The 19,860-nt window shown below is 52.2% G+C and overlaps 1 protein-coding gene across 4 annotated transcripts in view; it reads left to right on the top strand.

The window, feature by feature from the left end:
- The window catches only part of LOC111144054 (ATPase plasma membrane Ca2+ transporting 2), a 112,797-nt gene that overhangs the window by 33,216 nt on the left and 59,721 nt on the right, over positions 1-19,860 (top strand). For all 4 annotated transcript variants that reach the window (XM_022498139.1, XM_022498138.1, XM_022498136.1 and 1 more), the window contains exons 2-4: positions 4,719-4,916; positions 10,935-11,192; positions 12,215-12,340. In XM_022498139.1, the coding sequence (XP_022353847.1) occupies positions 4,719-4,916; positions 10,935-11,192; positions 12,215-12,340 (582 nt within the window). The remainder of the gene's footprint in view (positions 1-4,718; positions 4,917-10,934; positions 11,193-12,214; positions 12,341-19,860) is intronic.

Genomic DNA, 19,860 nt, shown 5'->3' with positions numbered 1-19,860 from the left:
AACTGGGTGATAATAGCACAAAATCCTCATCGGGTATCAGACACAGCACTGAGAACCTTCCACGAGCCATTTTGCCAAAGCTTCACCCAGCCCCGTGAAATAGGCCCTGCTGTTCCTTGCAGTTTACAGATGGGGAAACCAAGGAACTGAGCAGTGAAGTCTCTTGCCCAGAGTCACTCAGAGCCAGGATTTGAACCCATGACATCTGCATTCAAACCCCGCCTGAGTTCTTGGGGGGTTTAGTATCCCCAGCTCCAGCTCGGCACACCTTCCCCTGAGAGGAAGAGGGTGAACAAGATGTTACAGTCCCCATCTGTCACCTCAGTCACTCCATGTGAACCGCAACACTCGAGGTTCCCATCTTGGGTTATACACCAGGGTATTGGTTGTGGGGAAACTGCCTCAGTTTCCAAGTGAGACTGACTCTACAGAACACACAAATTTTTTTATTCTGTGAGCTTTATTTCTGAAAAACGGATGGGATCTCAGAACCTGTGGGGAGCAGGGAAGAACATGGTGCTGGGGAGGAGGAAACCCCAGAAAGAGGAGGAAGAGACAGAGAAGCTGTTCTGCTCTGGCCCCTCCCCACTCCATGTTCCCCACCCCATAGCCTTGAGGGTCTTGCACCAGCAACCCCAGGGCTGAATCTAGCTCACAGCTATGTTGTATTTGGTCCTGAACTGTTCCTAATGGGGAAATTTTACATGAAATTCCAAATGTCCAGCTTCTCTTGGAAGACTGACAGATCTGCCACTCTGGGTCAACATTCTCCCACAGGAACTTTGCCCCATTCGCCACTACTCCATGTTGCCTCCTACCCATCTACTTCGTGCATTCACAAAACCTGCTTGGTCCTCCAGCTATGCATATTTGCCACCTCTGCACTGTGCTCTGACCCAGGACCCAGAATCTCAGTGCCAGCTTGTGAATCCCTAGACAACGGAACCCCTGAACCATGAGCAAACTCCCAGAACACCCACATTTTCAACTGGTCACCCTGTAGACTCCAGAACATTTGAATCACAGACCCTCAGAAGACTCACCTCTCTCTGAATCAATCAAGATAGGCCCAGGAGATAGGCTGGCCCCAACATTGCCGAGCTGCTTCTACAGGAAGCCCTTGTTTACCAAACCTATGAAGAGCCCCCAGATATGAACAGACCACAGCAGGACCACTTCAGGACCTGTAGACCTTAGAACCCCTGGGATCCTCAGGTCCCACCCATCCTTTTGAATTCCTGTACTATCCAGATGGGGAAACGGAGGCTCAGAGAAAGGAACTGACTAGTCAAAGCCCAGCAAACTGTCATCACAGGCCAGTGTTGACTGGTCATAACCCCTTTCTTCAGAGGCCCATCACTCTCCCTAATTCTCCCTTCTTCCCTTTATCAAAACCCACTCCCAGGAAAAAACCTAAACTCATTTATACCATGGTGGCCAGAACTGATGATGGCTTCCCTTTTCCAGGGACTCTAAAGGAATCAGAGCTTTTATTTAAAGGATTGGGCCTAAGTAGAATAATTTCAAATGTTGACTATAGATAGAATTGAACAAAGGTGGGAAGACAAGGAAACTTCCTAAAGTTCCTAGAGTCATACTGTATCATGCCTGCTTGCTCTCTATGTGGATAGCCTAGATGGCCACTCCAGCATTGAAGGGTAGAGGCAACACTGCCATGGGCTTAGGCAGGGCTGACTTGAGTTCTCAGGGCCTGGAAGCTGCTCCACACAGCAGATTGGTCTCATGATGGCCCCCATCTATAAAATGGGCATAACCTAGCTCTGGAAGCCCTCATCCTTATTGCACAGGCAGAACATTGGATCTCCAGAGCTTACCTGTACTGCTAGGCTGGTGTGGGATCTCCCCCAGAACAAGCCCCTCTGTCCCCAGGCTTTCCCCACAGGGTCTCATTTCAGCCTGGCTCTTGGAGGCTGGCAATGGAGGTCTCACTGTTAGCATCAGAGGAGGCTCAGTGCCTAGAATCCAGACAGGGGACATGCCTGCCTCCCTGTATCCCTGACCATAGGTTGTTGGACTCCCAGGACCACTGAACTCTTATGTCCATGAGCTTCTGGGCTGTTCCCTTCATATCACTCTTCCCAGCATGCAGCACCCAGCACTAAGCTGGGCTCACAGGTGGAGGCCTGAGAAACACAGGTTGAATGAGTAAATGAATGGATAAGTTAAGGAATGACTATTAGAACCCTAAAACCATCTGATATTGAACCACCGGACCCTCGGGACACCTGGATGGCTCAGTTGGTTATGTGTCTGCCTTCAGCTCAGGTCATGATCCCAGGATCCTGGGATTGAGCCCCAGCTTCAGGCTCCCTGCTTAGCAGGGAGTCTGCTTCTCCCTCTGCCCCTCCCCTGCTCATGCTCATTCCCTCTCTTTCTCTCTAATAAATAAATAAAAATAAAATAAAATAAACCACTAGACCCTCATAATGGTAGCAGCAGAATGTTCCAGGACTCTGACCCCAGCAGGTTAGTGGTACTGTTCTGTGGATCCCTCCAGATTCCCCCTTCTCTGGAATAGACTGAGGCTAGAAGTCTGATGGGGGTATGCCTCCCCCCAACTCCTCCATGCCCACCCTCCAGGTATGCTCATTAAGCCACAGGTGAGCTGGGGTTAGGCTGGTGTCAGAGATAGGACAGACACTGCCCACCTGTGGGGGACCATTTGTGCTGTGTTCCTCATGATGACACCCCATTCCAGACTCAGAACACTTGGGCATGTCACCTGCATTTGGTGGGTAAGGAGGATTCTAAGGTGCTTGGTGGCCTCAGTGCCAGGACGTGAGGGACAGGAAGCAGACCAGTCCTTGCACCCAGGACACCACGGCCCAGATGGGACACAGATCTAGTGACCAGGTCAGCCTTGCTGCTGAAGGCCACCTAAGGGTGAGGGCAGGGGGCTGCTGTCCGCTTGGGGTAGAGGGGAGTTCTTGTCAGCAGAGGCACCCAGAGAAGATGAAAGGCAGGCCTCTTTGTGGGGCTGTGAACAGTGTGAGTAAGGCAGGAAGTATGCCGGGGCACTTTTTGTGGAAAAAGTAAAGGTACACTAGTGACTTGCGATGATACAGAGTGGCATCGAAGGAAGGAGAGAAGCAAGGAGAAGTGCTGGCCTCCGAGGGAGCCCAAGAGCCCGTGAGCCTGTCCTCTCTCTATCACACACCCGAATCCCATCATGACGGCTGATCTTTCAGGCTCCTCTTCAAAGGCACAAAGGCTACAGGGTGATTTGCCAAGGTTTTGGTCATTCACTCCTTGGCGCCAGTGAGTGTGGGAGAGGACTTACGGACAGGCACATCGAGCGGGGCAGAGGGCAGGGGAAGGCCACACTGACAACATGAGCCATGCCGACAGAGGGACTGGCCTGGTGTGGCCAGGGGTGGGCCAAGGGGTGGAAATACGCCTGCACGTGAGGCTCGGGGTCAGATCAAGGGGCCAGAGCACCAGGCTGGGAGAGCTGGACTTCATTTTGGAGGCCATGAGGAGCCTCCCAGTGTCGCTGAGCAGGGACTGAGGATCAGACTGGCAAGTCAGGGAGAATTATCTGGAAGTGAAGAAATGTTGGGTTGGAAGCAGACCACTGTGTCCCGACCCTGCATGACGAGGACTGCGCTCCAGCCTCCTGGTCCACAGTATAGGCTAGGACCGCTGGCCTCCACTGAGTGTCTGCCACCCCCCCAGATGCCACCTGAGCATGTCACGTGTGTCCTCTGCGTGGCCAGCTGCTCCAGGAGGGCGCTCTGCCTGTCTCCCTCACTGCTCTTGCCCAGTGTCTGGAATAGGGTTGGGCACATAGTAGGTGCTCAACAAACACTGATCTTGTGGGTTATCTCATGAGATGCTCACAGCCACTCATGGGCTAGCAACAGTCACCATTGCCATCGCAGAGGAGGACACCAAGGCTCAGAGAGCTGGAGGCACAGCCTGGGTTTTGAACCCAGGCAGAGGTTTCCAAGTCTGTGCTCAGCGGGGAGGGCAGGGGGAAATGCAGAGCAGGAGCAAGGGTGCGGTGCAAGGTGGGCCTGGTGCTGTGTATTTGCTTCCTGTGGCCACCGTAACAAGTGACCACAAACTGGGCGGCTTTGAACAAGGGCACTTTATTCCCTCACAGCTCCAGAGACGACAAGTCTGGAGGAGAGGTATCGGCAGGGCTGTGCTGCCTCCAGAACTCTAGAGCACCTTCCCTTCCTAGCTTCTTTGGGCTTCTTCGTGGCTCTGGCATTGCTTGGCTTCTGGCTGCCTCTTGCCATCTCTACTTCTGTCTTCACAGAGCCTGTGCCCTCTGGGTCTAGGTCTTCTCCCTCTGTCTCTTGAAAGGACATTTGTCCTTAGTTTCAGGGCTCACCTGCATAATCCAGGGCGATCTCATCCCCAGATCCTTAACTTAATGACGTCAGCAAAGACCACTTTCCTAATGAAGTTTTCATTCACAGTTTCCAGGGATGAGGATGTGGACATATCATTTGGGGGTGGGGTTACTATTCACCCCACTGCGGGGTGTCTCTGGCATTTCCCAGAAGCGCACTGCGGGGCGGAAGTGAGTGTTGGCGCCGGGCTCCCGACTGGTACCTGCAAGTTTCCTGCTTTGTGTTACCCCTTTCTCTGTGCTTCGCCACAGGGCCGTCCCCACTTGGGACAATTCCCTGAAACCCAAGCATCTCTCCCAGGCCTCCCAAGCCAACCTTTCTGCATTCTGTTCCCAGGTTTGCCGGGCACCGCTCCAGATCTGGAAAAGAGAAAGCAGATTTTTGGGCAAAACTTTATACCTCCAAAGAAGCCAAAAACCTTCCTGCAGCTGGTGTGGGAGGCACTACAAGACGTGACGCTGATCATCCTGGAAATCGCGGCCATCATCTCCCTGGGGCTGTCCTTTTACCACCCACCTGGCGAGAGCAATGAAGGTAAGACCCCTGTTCCCCACCCAGCAACAAGCAGCCTGGCCACATCCCAGGGCACCCAAGTGAGGGAACATAGGCCCAGGAGGCAGGGCCTCTCCCAGAGTCCCTGGCCCCCAGTTTTCCCTCATGTGAGACATAAGGATTGCACTGACAGTGAGAATAACTACAGTGAGCATTTATTGAGCACTTATAGCCCATCGAGCTCTGGGCTGAGATGTCATCTTCCTAAGACACCATGAGGCAAAGGACATGATTATGCCCATTTTAAAGATGAGGAAAACAAGGTATAAGGCGCTAACTCGCTCAAGGTCACTGAGTAGGTGCTGGATCAGCTACCGCCTTGCGTGTGGCTGCCCCAGGCTTCCTCCTCCCAGTCTCCCCTTGGATTGCATCTTTTGCACAGTGAAGGACTCAACACCCGTGCCACTCCTCCTGTTTCACGGTCCTGTCCCAGGGTTGGTTCAGTATCGTGCACACACTCACGGGGCTGATGCTGAATATGTTTCCCAAGTGAGGAGGCCCAATCTTAAGAGGGCCTCCCAAAATGTGTCCCTGCATTCTGAATGGAGACACTGCTCTGTGGACCGAGGAAGCACTGTCTCATTCATCCAGAGAGGGTCCTGCAGGAGACCCACTCTTCTCGAAGTCAGAACTCAGACTCCTAATGGGAAACTTCAACTTTCTCTCATCCTTTCATTCCAGAAACCGAGCACCTGCTCTGGGCAAGGACTTTATCAACTCAATGACTCTTTCCTTTACGATGGCAAAGTCGTTCAAACCTATGTCACACAATAGAGGAAGAGAGACACACAGACACACACACACACACATACTATGGGATAAAAGGGCTCCCATAAGATATATTGTTTTGTTAGATTTTTATAATCTGATTTTTTCATTAGTAGGATATTATAAACACTTGTTATTAATTATGATTTGGCATTTTCCTAATTAATGCACTGCCTAAAGAGATAATCCTACTATGTTCATTACTTCAATCAAGCAAATAAAAACTGAATAGCGTATAAGAAATAACCATCATGGGCCTCATTTCCCCAGACAAGGAGGTGGTCTCTGAAATTCCTTGAACATCTGTCCTCTCACCCTCTCCCAAGCCTGAGTTGCTCATGAAACGAGACTAACAAGTCTATTAGGCCAACTACCTCAATTTTATAATATTACTAAGTTGCTTTTTATCCTGCATGACCTCTTTCCAGAGAGCGTTTCAAGACACAAGAAAGACAGATTTCACAAGACAAAGTCAAATAGGAAGTCAGACAGGAAAGGAATGGAAGCGAATAAACCAGCTATATTTGCTACTGTGTTTGAGATTTAAATTTGACTTTGAGCTTCCTGGCAGCCATGGCAGGAAGGGAATTAGGATGGCTCGCATAGCACAAGCTTCCACAAGGAGGGATAACAGTGTTTTAGAAAGATAGCATGTCCCCTGATGGTGAATTCTTTTTTTTTTTTAAGATTTTATTTATTTATTTGACAGAGAGAGATCATAAGTAGGCAGAGAGGCAGGCAGAGAAAGAGAGGAGGAAGCAGGCTCCCTGCCAAGCAGAGAGCCCGATGCGGTACCTGATCCCAGGACCCTGAGATCATGACCTGAGCCGAAGGCAGAGGCTTAACCCACTGAGCCACCCAGGCACCCCTGATGGTGAATTCTGGGATGAACTTTCAATTAGGACATTATAAGAGCTGCATATTAGGAAGCAGTCTTTGCTGCTTTTCATAGAACATGTAGAAGAAGATTGTACATGGGTATTTGAATAAGCCTGAAACTAAGCTAAGGGTGCAACACACAGCATAACAATAATGATAATTCTTCTTACTATTTTTATAGCCACCACTAGTTAGGAGCGTTTACAGTAGAGATTCGTTTGATCTTCCCAACAACCCTGTGGGTAGCTGCTGTTATCATCCAGGAGCCAAAGTGCTGAGACAGTGAATGACTTGCTAGGTCACACTCTAGGAAGCAGCAGAGCCATGACTCAGACCCAGACATTCTAGCTTCCGAGCCCACACTCCCATCCCTCAGCTGCGTTTCCTTAGGAAGGGATGGGACTGAGTCAGTGCCACCCAAGTAAGTAGCTTCCTGTGACCCAGTTTAGCATGAGATTAGAAGTCAGAGGGCAGATGGTGGAGGGGGTGCGGTGGGAACAGGAATCAAGGTCCTAGTGTGCGCCAAAAGGAGCCGCCCCACAGATAGGCCTCCTAACAGATGGCTACAACCTCTTCCATTCTAGAGAGGTGGGAACCCAGGCCCCAAACGGGGAAGGACTTGCCCAAGGTCACACAGCTTGTTAGGCAGTGGGACTAGATAAACCCATGTCTTCTGGTGCTTTCCACGGCCCCTCCCTGCCTCCAGCTGAGACACTAGCTCAGGCCAGGATCTGGGTGGATGAGGGTAGCTGCATATATTCCAGCCCCACAGAGTAAACTTCCTGTACTCTCCAGTGCCCAGACCCGCACATGAGCTCTGAGTTCTGGACCTTCCATGTTGCCAGGACCGCCGCCCTGCCAAGTCAGACTCAAACTTCATCAGTTATATCCAAAATGAGGCTAGTGATGGACTTGGAAGCTGTAGAAACTTGAAGCATCCACAGCCCTTTCCTGTTCGCTTTCTTGGCTCAGAGACCTCCAGATACTTGTCAGAGGTATACCCATGTACATGCTAATCCCAGGCCTGGGATTAGCACACTCAGTGCTCCCAACTCCCTACCTGTGACAGCTGCCCTAGTGTCAGAATTCCAGCCAAGTGACAGGCACATAGTAGGTGCTTAGAAAATATTTGTGTCTCTCCAGTTTCAAGGACTCTTCTTTGATGCCAGGGCCCAGTCACCATCTAGGAAGCAGCTTCCCCATTTTACTGATGGACAAGTAGAGATAGACCCAGAGAGGTCAAACAGTTTCCCTGAGCTCAGATGGACAAAAACCAAACCCTATAAATCCCCAGGTCCAGAGAGAACAGCCACAGGCTCCCAGACCCTGTGGCTACAGTCTTTAGATCCAGTCTGAAGGGTCTGCCCAGAAGAGACCTCAGCAGGCCTGCTCAGAGCCCCCTTCCTTCCCTTTCCTTATCTCTTCCCCCCAGCTGCACCAGGGGCAGTGGGCTTGTTCCCAGGGTCCAGCAGCTCCTGGCAGCTGAAGGCCTAAGCCAGCAATCCACAGCCCCACTTTCTGGCCATTCCAAGGCACTGTGTGACCATCAGACAGTTCTCAGAAGGAAGCAAAAACTGATGGGCTTTTGCTGACAGAGTGCCCTCAGGACCCAAAGGGTTCCTTGGTATTGAATAGGCAAAGGCAACAGGCAGGGTTGGGAGTCAAGGAAACAAAGTGAATCCTGCTCAAACACCATACCCTTGGCTTCCAGAAGCCAGTCCAAGGAGAGTAGCTCATGAAAGTGGAGAGAAGACCCACATTTATCGTGTATCCAATATAGGTCAGCTCCTTATTGGGCTCTGGGCTCACAAAGTCATCCCACATTACTGCTGTCCAAACTGAGACTCAGAGAGGCCAAGTCACTTAACCAAGGTCACACAGCAGAGCCTGGATTTGAAGTCAGGTCTTAATAGTTCCAGAATCCAAATTTCTGTGATCTTGAGCTATCTGTGAGTGTCCTAAATGCTCCAGTAACTGCTGTGATATGTAATGGGGAGGCCCATCAATGAAGCACACAAGAGTCTTCCCATTTACAAAGCAAGTAGCAGAGGCAGAGGGTAACAAAAGTCCCGTAAAGCAAAGCACCGGGGCTCTACATCTCAAGTCACTATGCAAAGCCCAAAAGAGCACATTTCCGTGGACTGGGTTTCTGTTTAGCAAGGTTCATCCGAGTTCCCCAATCTCTGGGGCTTCCACTGGTGTCAGTTATGATGGAGAAAGGGCACCCTGGTTCCCCTCCCCCGGTCATCACTTGGTGCTGAGCTGGATGTCCAAGGTTCCCTTCCAGCCTGGCTGTGGAGCTCAAATGCATTTACACATCCCATTCACCAGACAACAAGGAACAGCAGCTTTCACTCCGTGTGCTCAGTGAGGTGAGAGCTTTACGTAAACACTCTCTCCCTCTGTCCTCTCAGCCACCTACAATGGAGTGCCTGTCCTCACCCCCATTTCTAGATGAAAAAACTGAGGCACAGAGGCTAAATAGCTAGGTCAGAGGCATGCAGCAGTGAAGTATTCAAAGCCAAGGCTGGCCTGATGTCAGTTAGCATAAGCACAACTATAATGATCATTAGCACTAAAGGCTGGTTCAGCTAAACAATTTAAAATTATTGGAGAAGCCTGAAATTCCAAAAGAAAGAGTGGCATCGAAGACCTTGTGCAATGAGGTGGTTATTTACTAGCCTGCAAGGAGTGATTGTTTCAGTGAAAGCCATGGAATTTTCCAATGACATATTGCCGAGCCTATGATTCTGGACCATCCCAAGCTTAGGCCCACCAGCTAGCCTTGACCTCCACCCCTCTGAGTGCTGGAAAACATTCTCTGACACCACTTGGCCTTTTTGTCATGTTGCCTTTGACCCCTGGCTTCCCAGAAGCTCCTGCCAGGATCTCTTGAAACTGTTTCTCTTCCTTGGGACTGAATTGGGCTTCCAATCAGCCATGGGTCTTCGGCAACGTGAGGCCAGCACATGGCAGAGGAGGCCACTGGGCTCAGGGACAGTGGGAAGGCTAAGTCCAGTGTCAGATTTCAGGCCTGGATTCAAACCCCAGATCTGCTGTCTGACCCCAGGTAAGTAGCCACCCTTCTCTGAACCACTTCTCTTGGCCGATTTGAGAATTAAAATGAACACTTGGTGCAAGTGATTTGTGAATGGTCCAGTCCTCTGCCCAGCCACCTTGAAAGGGAACCTCTTGAGTTTTCCAGGGATGGATAATAGTCGGAGGATGCTGCTCGGGGTCACTTTCCATGGAGAAGGCTGTTCACCATCTTCTGGTGGGAGAAAGGGCCTGGGCTAGTCCTGGCGGCACCACCCACTTTGGCTGTCCCCTCCCTTCTCTGAGCCTCAGTTTCCTCATCTGTAAGTGGAGGTAATAATTCTCCCTCCCTGTATCCTTGTGGGGATGTGGGAGGCAGGGTGTGTGGAGGAGTTTGGAGAGGCCCTAGGACTCAGCACCCCATGGGCAGGATGTGAGGCCTTTGTATCAGATGTGTCTGCTCTTTTCTGTTCACAAGGTGAGACTGGCAAGTCTCAAGCAGTCTGGGGAACCAGAATGAGAGGTTCAGTGGTGTGAGGTTGTGGGATACAGTGTCACTGTAGGACAGATAAGCAGCCTACAGCCTGGACTGTGGGTGTCCTTGCTGTGTAGTGGGAGGGCATAAATGTCATACCCTGAGTTCTGGCTTGGGCTTTCACCGTCCTCTCCTGGAACCTGGAAGGAGGTCTCATTGACTCCCATTTTGCAAAGAACACTACAGCTCAGGGAGGACAGGGAGTTACCTAGGATCGTACAGGGGCAGTGGCAGAATTCTTACCAGCCCATTGGACACGGCTAGAGCTGTGGTTCCTGCCCCCCACCCCCTCCCCACTCCCGGGCCTGCTCTCTGGAGACCAGCCATAGTTGCTGGAAGCACGGAAGGAAAGAGCATCATCAAAACTGCCCTCGAGGTCCTAAAGCACGTGCAGAACTGATCATCTTCATTCTGTTACATCCTCACTCCTCTTTTCTCGTGAATCAGGCCTCTCCCCTATGCGAGGTCTATGCTAGAGCCAACACGGACCTCACCTTGACATTCAACCCTCACAATAGGTCCCCCAGACAAAGAATATTCGTCCCTTTTTACAGAGGTGAAAACTGAGGTTCCAAAGGTGAAGTCATTTGCCCAAGAGCTCACACCTAGAATGAAAGCAGGAACCTGAAGGCGTTGCCACTCAGACACATTGAATAAATTTAATAATGCTCATCTAATTACCACCGTTTTTTTACTCAGCCAAGCTGGGATTTAATTCCAGACCTGTAGGCTCCTCCTGCTTGGCTGACCCCATCCTGCCGGCTTCCCTCTGCTCTCTGCAGGATGTGCGACGGCCCAGGGCGGGGCAGAGGATGAAGGGGAGGCAGAGGCTGGCTGGATCGAGGGGGCGGCCATCCTCCTCTCAGTCATCTGTGTGGTCCTGGTCACGGCCTTCAATGACTGGAGCAAAGAGAAGCAGTTCCGGGGCCTGCAGAGCCGCATCGAGCAAGAGCAGAAGTTCACCGTGGTTCGGGCTAGCCAGGTGGTCCAGATCCCTGTGGCCGAGATTGTTGTTGGGGACATCGCCCAGGTCAAATATGGTAAGTGTCCCAGCCACAGAGCCAGGTGTTAGAGCTCAAGTCTGGGCAGAGGTGGAACAGGATAGGCAGGCCCAGAGAGGCTGGCCCAGGGAAGGGGGTCAGTCCCTGAAGGCTAATCCTGAGCCAGGATGTCTTCTGAGATCCTTTGGGAAGTAGAAGGCTACTTCCTAGAGGAGGTAGGATTCCAGAATCTATGTAAAGTCAGAAATGGCAAATACAGGGCACGTGTGCTACTTTTCTCCCAATCTACACCTGTAGCAGACATTACTAATCAATCACAGCTCAGAGTTTAGACACAAAAATCTTCCCAACACAATACTCCAAGGACCACTAACACTCAGAATGGGTTTATGAGATGATATCCATTTCCTATATCTGCTTGGGCTATTCTTGGTTGGCTTGGAGGTTTGAGAAGGTGTTGTAGGGAATGGATGTAGATGAGCAAACATTCTAGGCCTATAATACTGCCATTGAGAAAGTGGTCAGGCTGGCTGGCACCAAAGGAGGTTTAGGCAAGATGTGTCCTAGGTAAGTAGAGGCAGAACATGGGGGAGAGATTGCCATGCCCTCTTCACTCTGCCTGAGGGAGCTTGGTTTCCTCTGATAATGTGCCTGTCTTAGGGTCTCCTCAGCATAGTCAGGACAGACCCGTCCCTCCCAAAACAATTTCCCAAACTATAGTTGAGACAGAGAAGTATGAATCATTGAGGAAACTCGACCCCAAATCCACACCAGGCCAAGAGAAGCACTTTATAAACCGAAGTACATGCCCACTCAAGCTAGGGCATGTACTTGTTCTTGGCCCAGCCTCTGCCCTCTAGGCCTTGTGCCATCCACCTTGGCTCCACATTTCAGTTGCCTATTGCCTGTGATGGGCACCGTCTTAGTTCCACACTCCAGGACCTCAAGGCAACAGGTCCCCAGTGGTGAACTTGACCTTGCAATCACACCTTTAAGGGAATGTTCCAAGACCCTCCAGCCACCTGAGACCCTGCTGAGTCTGTTGCCCTTCCCCCCACCAGGTGACCTCCTCCCAGCCGACGGCCTCTTCATCCAGGGAAATGACCTCAAGATTGATGAAAGCTCCCTGACCGGGGAGTCTGACCAGGTGCGCAAGTCTGTGGACAAGGACCCCATGCTGCTGTCAGGTGAGATGTGGCCCAACGGCGGGCTCACTCCCATTGCCAGTTCCCGCCTCAATGCTGCGCGGCCATCTGTGTCCCTGTCATGAGGCTGGAAGTTCTCAGAGATTTGTTCCTTGGCTCCAGACAACAAACAAACATACTTTGAGCCAACTGTGCACTCAGCACTGCTCCAGGCCCTGGGGATAGTACAGTAAATAACGTCAACAGAGAATCCCTGCCCTCACAGAACTTACTTTCTAGTGACATGGCCTTCTGGAAAGTCAGACACCAAAGCCTGTTCTTGTCAGGGATAGGTAAGATTCCCTCAGGTAACAGTTATTTTGGGCACCTACCATGGGCCAGGCACTCGGCTTGGTGTAGGGATACAGCAGGGAGTGAGGCTGATGAAACCGCAGCCTAGAGAAGCTTGTGGTGTAGTGAGAGGAGATGGGCATTGCAAAGCCCCCAGAGGGTGGTAGGTATATGATGGAAATAAAGCAGAACAATGGGAGGCAGGTGGCCGGGGCGTCAGGGAAGGCCATGTTTGAGTTGTGTTGTGAATGAGGAGAGAGAGCTGGCTTTGTAACTTGAGGGTGAAATATATACCAGACGGAGGGAACACCAAGTGCAAAGACACTCAAGCAGGAAGATTGTGAGCAAAATGGAGATGGTGGAGGGCCCAGATGTTGTGGGCCATGGTCGGGAGCTTGGAAATTTTCTAAGTGTGATGAGAATCAGCTGAAATAGTTTTCAGCAGTGAACTGGTCACACATACATTTTTTAAATCTGCCTCTGGCTGCTGCAGGGGGAAAGAGAGGAGGCAGAGAGACCTTACAGAGGTGAGTCCCCCCTGGATGAGACACCCGTCTAACAGGGACACAGAAAGGGTCTCCTTGTCCAGCACTGCTCAGCAAACATCCTCTGAGCAGCAGCTGTGCTGGGCCAGGCCCTGTGCTGAGCACTGGACCCAGGATGACTCAGAGCCTCCCCTGGCCTTGAGAGCCCCCAGCTCACAGAGGCTAGGGGAAGCAGACTTGCAAACAGATCATCCACAGTAGAAGAGTGAGAGAGAGGTGAGAAAGCCAAAAAAAGGAGCAGAACTACCCAGAGTGGGATTGCCCAGGGTTCTAAAGAGTAGGAACTCACCCAAAGTGAGGAGAAAGGGCCTCTTAGTAGAGACAAATGTGTGCAAAGACACAGAGACCTGAAGGAATATGGGATGTCCTTGCAATACAAAGAGAAAGATCAACAGGTCTGCAGGGTAAGATGGTAAAAAGAAATGAGAATCAGAGCTGGGGCATTTATTTATTCAGAATTTATTTGACGAATATTTATTTAGTAGCTACTGTGTGCCAGTGGTTGGTGGGACAAATAATGTCCATGCCATCCTGAAGGTTAGAATCTAGACAATAAAGGAACAAGCAAGCAAATATATAAGGTAATTTCAAATATTAAGATGAAGTCATTAATTATAATGAAATAGAAACTCTGAGGAAAGGGATAGGAAACCTGTTGGTCAGGGAAGGCCTGTCTGAGGAGGTTGCTTTAGAGCTGAAACCAGCACAATGAGAAGAAAGAACATTCCAGGTGGAGGGACAGCAAGTGCAAAGGCCCTGGAGTCTAAGAAATCATAGAAAGCCTTGAATGCCTTCTTGGAATTTAGGGCCACATGAGGGTTCTGTAAATTGTTATGGCCCTGTGGCCCTGGTTCTGACCCCCGAGCTGAAGTGGTTAGCAGAGAGGCAGTCATCCCTGGGAGAAGTGGCCCGGTGGTCGTCTGAATCAGTAGAAGTCAGGTGGAGCCCCTGAGCCTAAATGAATGGGTGACAAATGTTCTAGACAGTTTGGAGAAGGGAAAGGAGGGTACCTTGCAGGAGGCTGAGGAGAGAAAATGTTTGTTCATAATCACTGACTTGATATACCCCAGACCAGCCAAGGAGATGGGCACTGTTGCAAGGAGACTCTGGAAGAGACTTGGAAGGGGCAGAGATAGATGGGAAGTCAGCTAGCCAGCCCAAGCCAAACGAACTTTTTTAGTCTTAATCTTTACTTCTAGCTGGAAGCCCAGGCAAATAGTGTGGACTCCGGGCCTCTGGATGTCAGGAGACAGCAGCCAGGGTCCCTTGAGAAGTCCTTGTGTGCAAGAGAAAGCAGGATGTGCTAGAGCCTGGGAGATTCTGGTGGGTTTGTACTGAGTCTTGGATTGCTGGTAATCCAGTGGTCTTCACTGGAGCTCTATCCTGTTTCAGTATGGAAAGTGTGCCCTCCAACTTTGCAGAGACCATGAGTGCAGGGAGGATGACAAAAAGAAACCAAGAGGCAGGACCCACCGAGATTGCCAGAGTGCAGGGTGAGCTAGACGGGAGAAAGTGACCCTTGGCCGTGAACTGCAACACTGGTGTTCAGAAGCACAATTGCATGGGGCTGGGAGGGAGGGGCAAGTGGCTTAGCCCAGGCTCACGGAGAGATGTGGCGGAAGAGGGAGGGGGTAGAGTCAGCCCAATAGAAGGCAGTCTAATTAGGAATAGAAGAATTCTGAAGAATTCTATAATAGTTTGAACCATTCTAGACAAAAGAGGCTGCCAAAAGGTAGTGAGTTCCTGTAGCCTCACAATCAGTGAGACTGATTGTGTGTGAGCAGAACCTCGACAGGCTGTGGAGTGCTGGGGGTTTTGTAGGGTAGACCCAAGCCCTGGATGGCCAGTGCATTCAGTGCCCTCCCAGGCATACACGTCACAGATTCATCACACCCACCATCGCCCTGCACCTCTGCTGGAGATGCACCTTACTTTGTTCCCTCCGCCCTGCCCCAGCTGAGGCTGCCCCCTCCTCCTAGATGGCCCTCTCCCTTCCTTGTTACACATTTAACTCAGGTGCATTTGCTCAGGCCCACCTCCTCCAAAAAGCTTTCTTTGCCCACCACTGCCCTTGGACAGTCACCCCCAGACGGCTTGGGACTCCCATTTCATCCTACGGCACCCACACTGTGCTTGGTCCATTCGAGCACAGCCCCCTAACATGGGCTGAGTTTGGCTGAGTGCAGACTGTCTTAGATAAAGTGAAGAGAAGAATGCATCCAGTCCCACCACCCAAAGAGATCTACTGGTCTCACTTGTATGGGTCCCATCCAGCCTTGGCCATATGCAGATGGACAGACACCATCATCGTTGCAATGCACCTGTAACTCCTCCTCTCACCGAGAGCCGTCCAGCAGCTGGAAGCCCTGAGCGTGAAGCTACCAGGAGCTCCGTCCCTGGGCCCCGCACGGCACAGCAGCTCAAGCACCATCTGCCAGAGAGAGGAGGGAGGCTGAGGCTCTTGTAGAAAAGGCCAGGTTGGGCTAGACTGAGGCAGATCTGGGCTTGGGAATGAACTCACTGTGTGGCCTTGGGCATGCTGCACCCCTTCTCTTGACCTGTGAGGACTGTGGGGAGGCCCCGGTGTGTGATGTAGGGGAAGCCGCTCCCTAGCCCTGTGAGAGCTGACAGATGCCCATGACAGATTGGTTCCCTCCCCATTCCTTAGGTGGAGCCTGGACTTGGGTAGTGAAACAGGTCTAGGTTCAAATCCCTACTGCCTCGTTTGCTGGGAGACCCTGGACAGGCTTCTTACCCTGTCTGAGCTTCTAGTTCCTCGCTTATAAAATGAGGTGACCCCCAGCTGATGAGGTTGTGTCAAAGTGTCCATTTCCCCCTCTCTTCTCTCATCCTGAATATCTCCCCTTTCCCCTTCTCTGAGCTTCCCGCATCCAGCTCCTCCCCTCCTTCAGCCTGCATGAGCCTGCCTCCTCCAGGGGGTTTTCCTTGATTGTTCTCTTCCCCAGCACTCTGAACTCTGGATAACTGCCATCTGGATGCTCGTTTTTGTGCATGACAGACACGTCGGACCTTTCCCTGGGCGGGGAGGCCTGCGGGGCCTTCCAGTTGAATGCCCCCTGGGGAAGAGAAAGGGACCAGGCTAGGGGCACCTGCGGGGTCCTCATGGTTGTGCAGAAACCCCCTTGGGGTGTCTGACACACTGGTGCACCTTACAGGAAGGCAAAGAACACTCTGGCGCTGGGGGCAGTCGGCCCAAGCATGCCTAGCCTGTGACCCTGGACAGGTCCATTCACCTCCCTGAGCCCCCATGTTGGTGTCTGTGCAGTGGAGGAGTTGCTGGGGGCCCTTCCCTCCTGCCTACCCCACAGGGCTGTTGTGGGGACCCCATGCATGGATGGATGTCACTGTCCTTTGTAAATGGTACTGCTGTGAGGGGCTGTGTGGTGTGGAGCAAGCACAGCATTTGGAGGCAGAACACCCAGGTCCCAAACCTCTGTCAGCTCCAGCCGTGACCTCTGCCCCTCAGGTCCTCAGTCTCCCCATCTGACAAACGGGCACAGACCAGCCTTCAGAAAGACTTGGATATGCCCAGGGACCGGGGCACAAAGAAAACAAAGAAAATCCCAAAGGCCGGGAGCTCATCTCCCAGGATGGACAGGCAGACACAGGCCAGGCAGAGTAGAATGTTCAGGAGGTACAAGGTCGCCCCTGCATGGGCTCAGCAGGGAGAGCACAGCACCAAACCAAGAACATGACTACTTCTCACTGCTGCCCGCAGAAGCCCCGGCCCCAGTGTGGCCACAGCGTTCACAGTGCAAGGGGAGCCAGAACCCACATTTCATGTACACTCTCCCAGTGTTTAACTGTTGGCGAGAAATCCCCATTTGTTTAACAGGCCATGTGGATCAAGCAGCATGTAGGTGAGCCCTGGAGGGCAAACTCTGACCTGGGCATGTTTTTGTTTTTTGTTTTTTGTTTTTTGTTTTTTTTTTTCAGTTTTCTATTTTAAGACCATTTCAAACTTTCAGGAGAGTTGCAAGGCAAGTGCAAAGAACACCTGAATGTCCTTCCTTCTGATTCAGCTGTTGCTACCATTTTGTCCCATTTGTTCCCAGGAGCCTCCCTGTATCATGCAGTCATGATGGCCCTTTGCCCCCTGACGCTTCAGGTGTATCTCTAAAGAAATGTGTGACCACAGCACAGCTAGCCACTCAGGAAGCTCAGCATTGATGCAATACCGTTACCAGAAGGTTCTATATAGATTCACATCCATCGACTGTCCCCACAGCATCCTCCAGGCCAGGACCCACTGCAGGACCTGTATGGCCTGCCCTTACCCCTCTTTTCATGGAAAGCCAGTAGTTTCTGATGCCCTGGGGTCCTGAATCCCCTGAGAGTCCTATGGAAGTAGTGGTCCCTCTTGTGAGAAAGAAATGCTCCAACTTGTGACTTGGCAGCCTTCCAGGACATTTGTAGTTCCCTAGAGAACCCTGGTCTGGTCTCAATTTGCAGCTGGGGAAACTGAGGCCCAGAGCAGGAGTGTAAAGCACCCCAGAAAGCAGGGCCAGAGCAAGACCCCAGCCCTCTAGCTTCCCAGCCCCGAGCTCTCCCTGCAGCCTGCATGTGCAAGCTCATCTCTGAGGACCCTGGGACTTTATGACCCAGCAGCAAGGCCCATTTGGAGCATTTATACTAAATTCCATTGGGAAACCAATGACTAGGCGACCTCTGTGTGGCCAGGGAAAGGACAGGGGCCAGGGGGCCGGGGTGGGGGGTGTCCCCAAAAGCAGCAGGGCCTAGCTCCAGCAGGCCCATTGGCTCCACCCCCGGCAGGACCCCCACCCACCTCCACCACCCCTGGAGCCAGAGCGTTAACAGCAGGAAGTTGCACAGGACATCGGCAGACCCTCTCAGGCCTGCTGCCCACCCTACCCAAGCGGAAGGCCAGGCATGGAGAGCCGGACCTGCCACCACTGCCACCGCCTCCAGGGAGCCTGGGACGACACCGTGACTGCAGGAAGGCCCAGTCTGCCGCTCGGCCCGCGCTCTCTCCATTACACTACCCTGCCTCTTCTCCATGAGAGGCAGCGGGGTGTAGTGGATAGAGCACGGGTTCAAGTCCCGGCTCCACCACTCACAGCTGTGTGATCCTGAGCCATTACTCAACCTCTCTGAGCCAGAGAGGCCACGGGGTGGGGAGGGGCTTGGGGTTGTACTTGCACCAAACCTACCTCACAGGGCTGTTGTGAGGAGGACAGGCTTTGGGGCGCTGAAATGCTTTGCCAACTGTCTGGTGCTCTGCAAGCATGTGTTATTACTGTTATTAACTGTGTTGATAACAATAATGATGAAGGAACCACTCCAGGCTGGGAACTGCATTGGCTTTCCTTGGTGCTTAGGCCTGGAGGCAGATGAGAATTCCCAAATGGCCTTTATCCCTTCTTCACATCTCTGCCCCCAGAAAGAGGCCTCTCCCCTCTCCCGTCCAGAAAGAGGCCTGGGAATTCAAAACCAGGAGAGCCCTAGGTTCAAGCCCCAATCTGTGCCTCATGTGCTGTGCAACCTCAGTCAGCCATTTGCCCTCTCTGGGCTCCGAAGCTTCCTTCTGTAAAACTAGCCGCCCCCCCTCCCCAGCTCTGCCACTGGTGGCTCAGACTACCCCATTTGCCACTGCATGGGGCTTTGGGTCCGAGACTGCTGGCATCTGGACCAGGTGGGGGCTGTCTCCTGCTGCTCGGAGCCAGTCTAAGGCAGAGCTGGCCTTTGAGCCAGCCTTCGAGAAGGTTCTGGCCCAACCTCTGCTGCCAGATCAAAAGCCAGGCGACTCCCCTGTGGGGGGAAGAGAGGAAGGTTCAGGTGGGACAGGTCAGCTGGTTGGTGGGAGCCACAGTGTTCCCTGGGCCCAAGCTCCTCTCTCTATCATGCATGGATGGCTGTTGGGTGGCTGACATAGCTCCCCCTCTGTTCCCTGCTTCCCTCTCACTCCTCAGAGTGGTCCCAGACAGCTCTGCCTCCAGCTTCTCCACAAACCTTCCCAGCAAGGTGGAAAGAGCTGGTGCCACATCCCTGGTCCACGCCTGTGCCACCCTCCCATGACGGATGCAGCCATGACCTCTCCAGGCTGCTTCCCTGTCTGAAATGGGAGTGACGATGGTCACTCACAGGGTGATTATGACAGCCCCGTGGAGAAAGTAGCTCAGACAATACTTAGCACATAGGGACCACTCACTACATGTTCCTGCTCTCCCTCCTTGACCCAGAAATACTCCCAGTTGCTCCCAACTGAACACCAAGAAGACCCCTAGCTTGCAGCCTTCCACTCCAATCTTACCACGATGCAGCGTCTCTCCTGCTCTGCCCCTCACAGCCCTGAGCCTCAGCCCAGTGTATCTGCTGCCATCACACTGGTCCACCTCCCTGCCCTTGCCTGGGCTGAGCCCCCCCATCAGTCCACTGGGCCCAGGCTCTCTGCCATCTTGTGTTGTGGTTGATCTGTGTTCTGGTCTGCGCCCTTTGACCTTAGCTACACTGTGAGCTCCTGGAGGGCAGGGACGTCCCTTTGGGCCCCAGGACCTGGCACAGAGTTGGCATTCTACCACATCTGTCCATCAAGTGAAGAATTGTGACCCTGGGCAGGTAACGCCACACACAGTCTGTCCACACAGGCCTCTACTGGCCCCGTCCCGAACCAAGATCCAAACTCCTGAGATGCAGCATTTTCATGGA

Source organism: Enhydra lutris, unplaced genomic scaffold, assembly GCF_002288905.1.
Source record: "Enhydra lutris kenyoni isolate GAN:26980312 unplaced genomic scaffold, ASM228890v2 scaffoldscaffold10, whole genome shotgun sequence".
Taxonomy (NCBI): Eukaryota; Metazoa; Chordata; class Mammalia; order Carnivora; family Mustelidae; genus Enhydra; species Enhydra lutris.
Note: the sequence above shows the minus strand (reverse complement) of the source record. Positions and strands in the feature narration are given on the sequence as shown.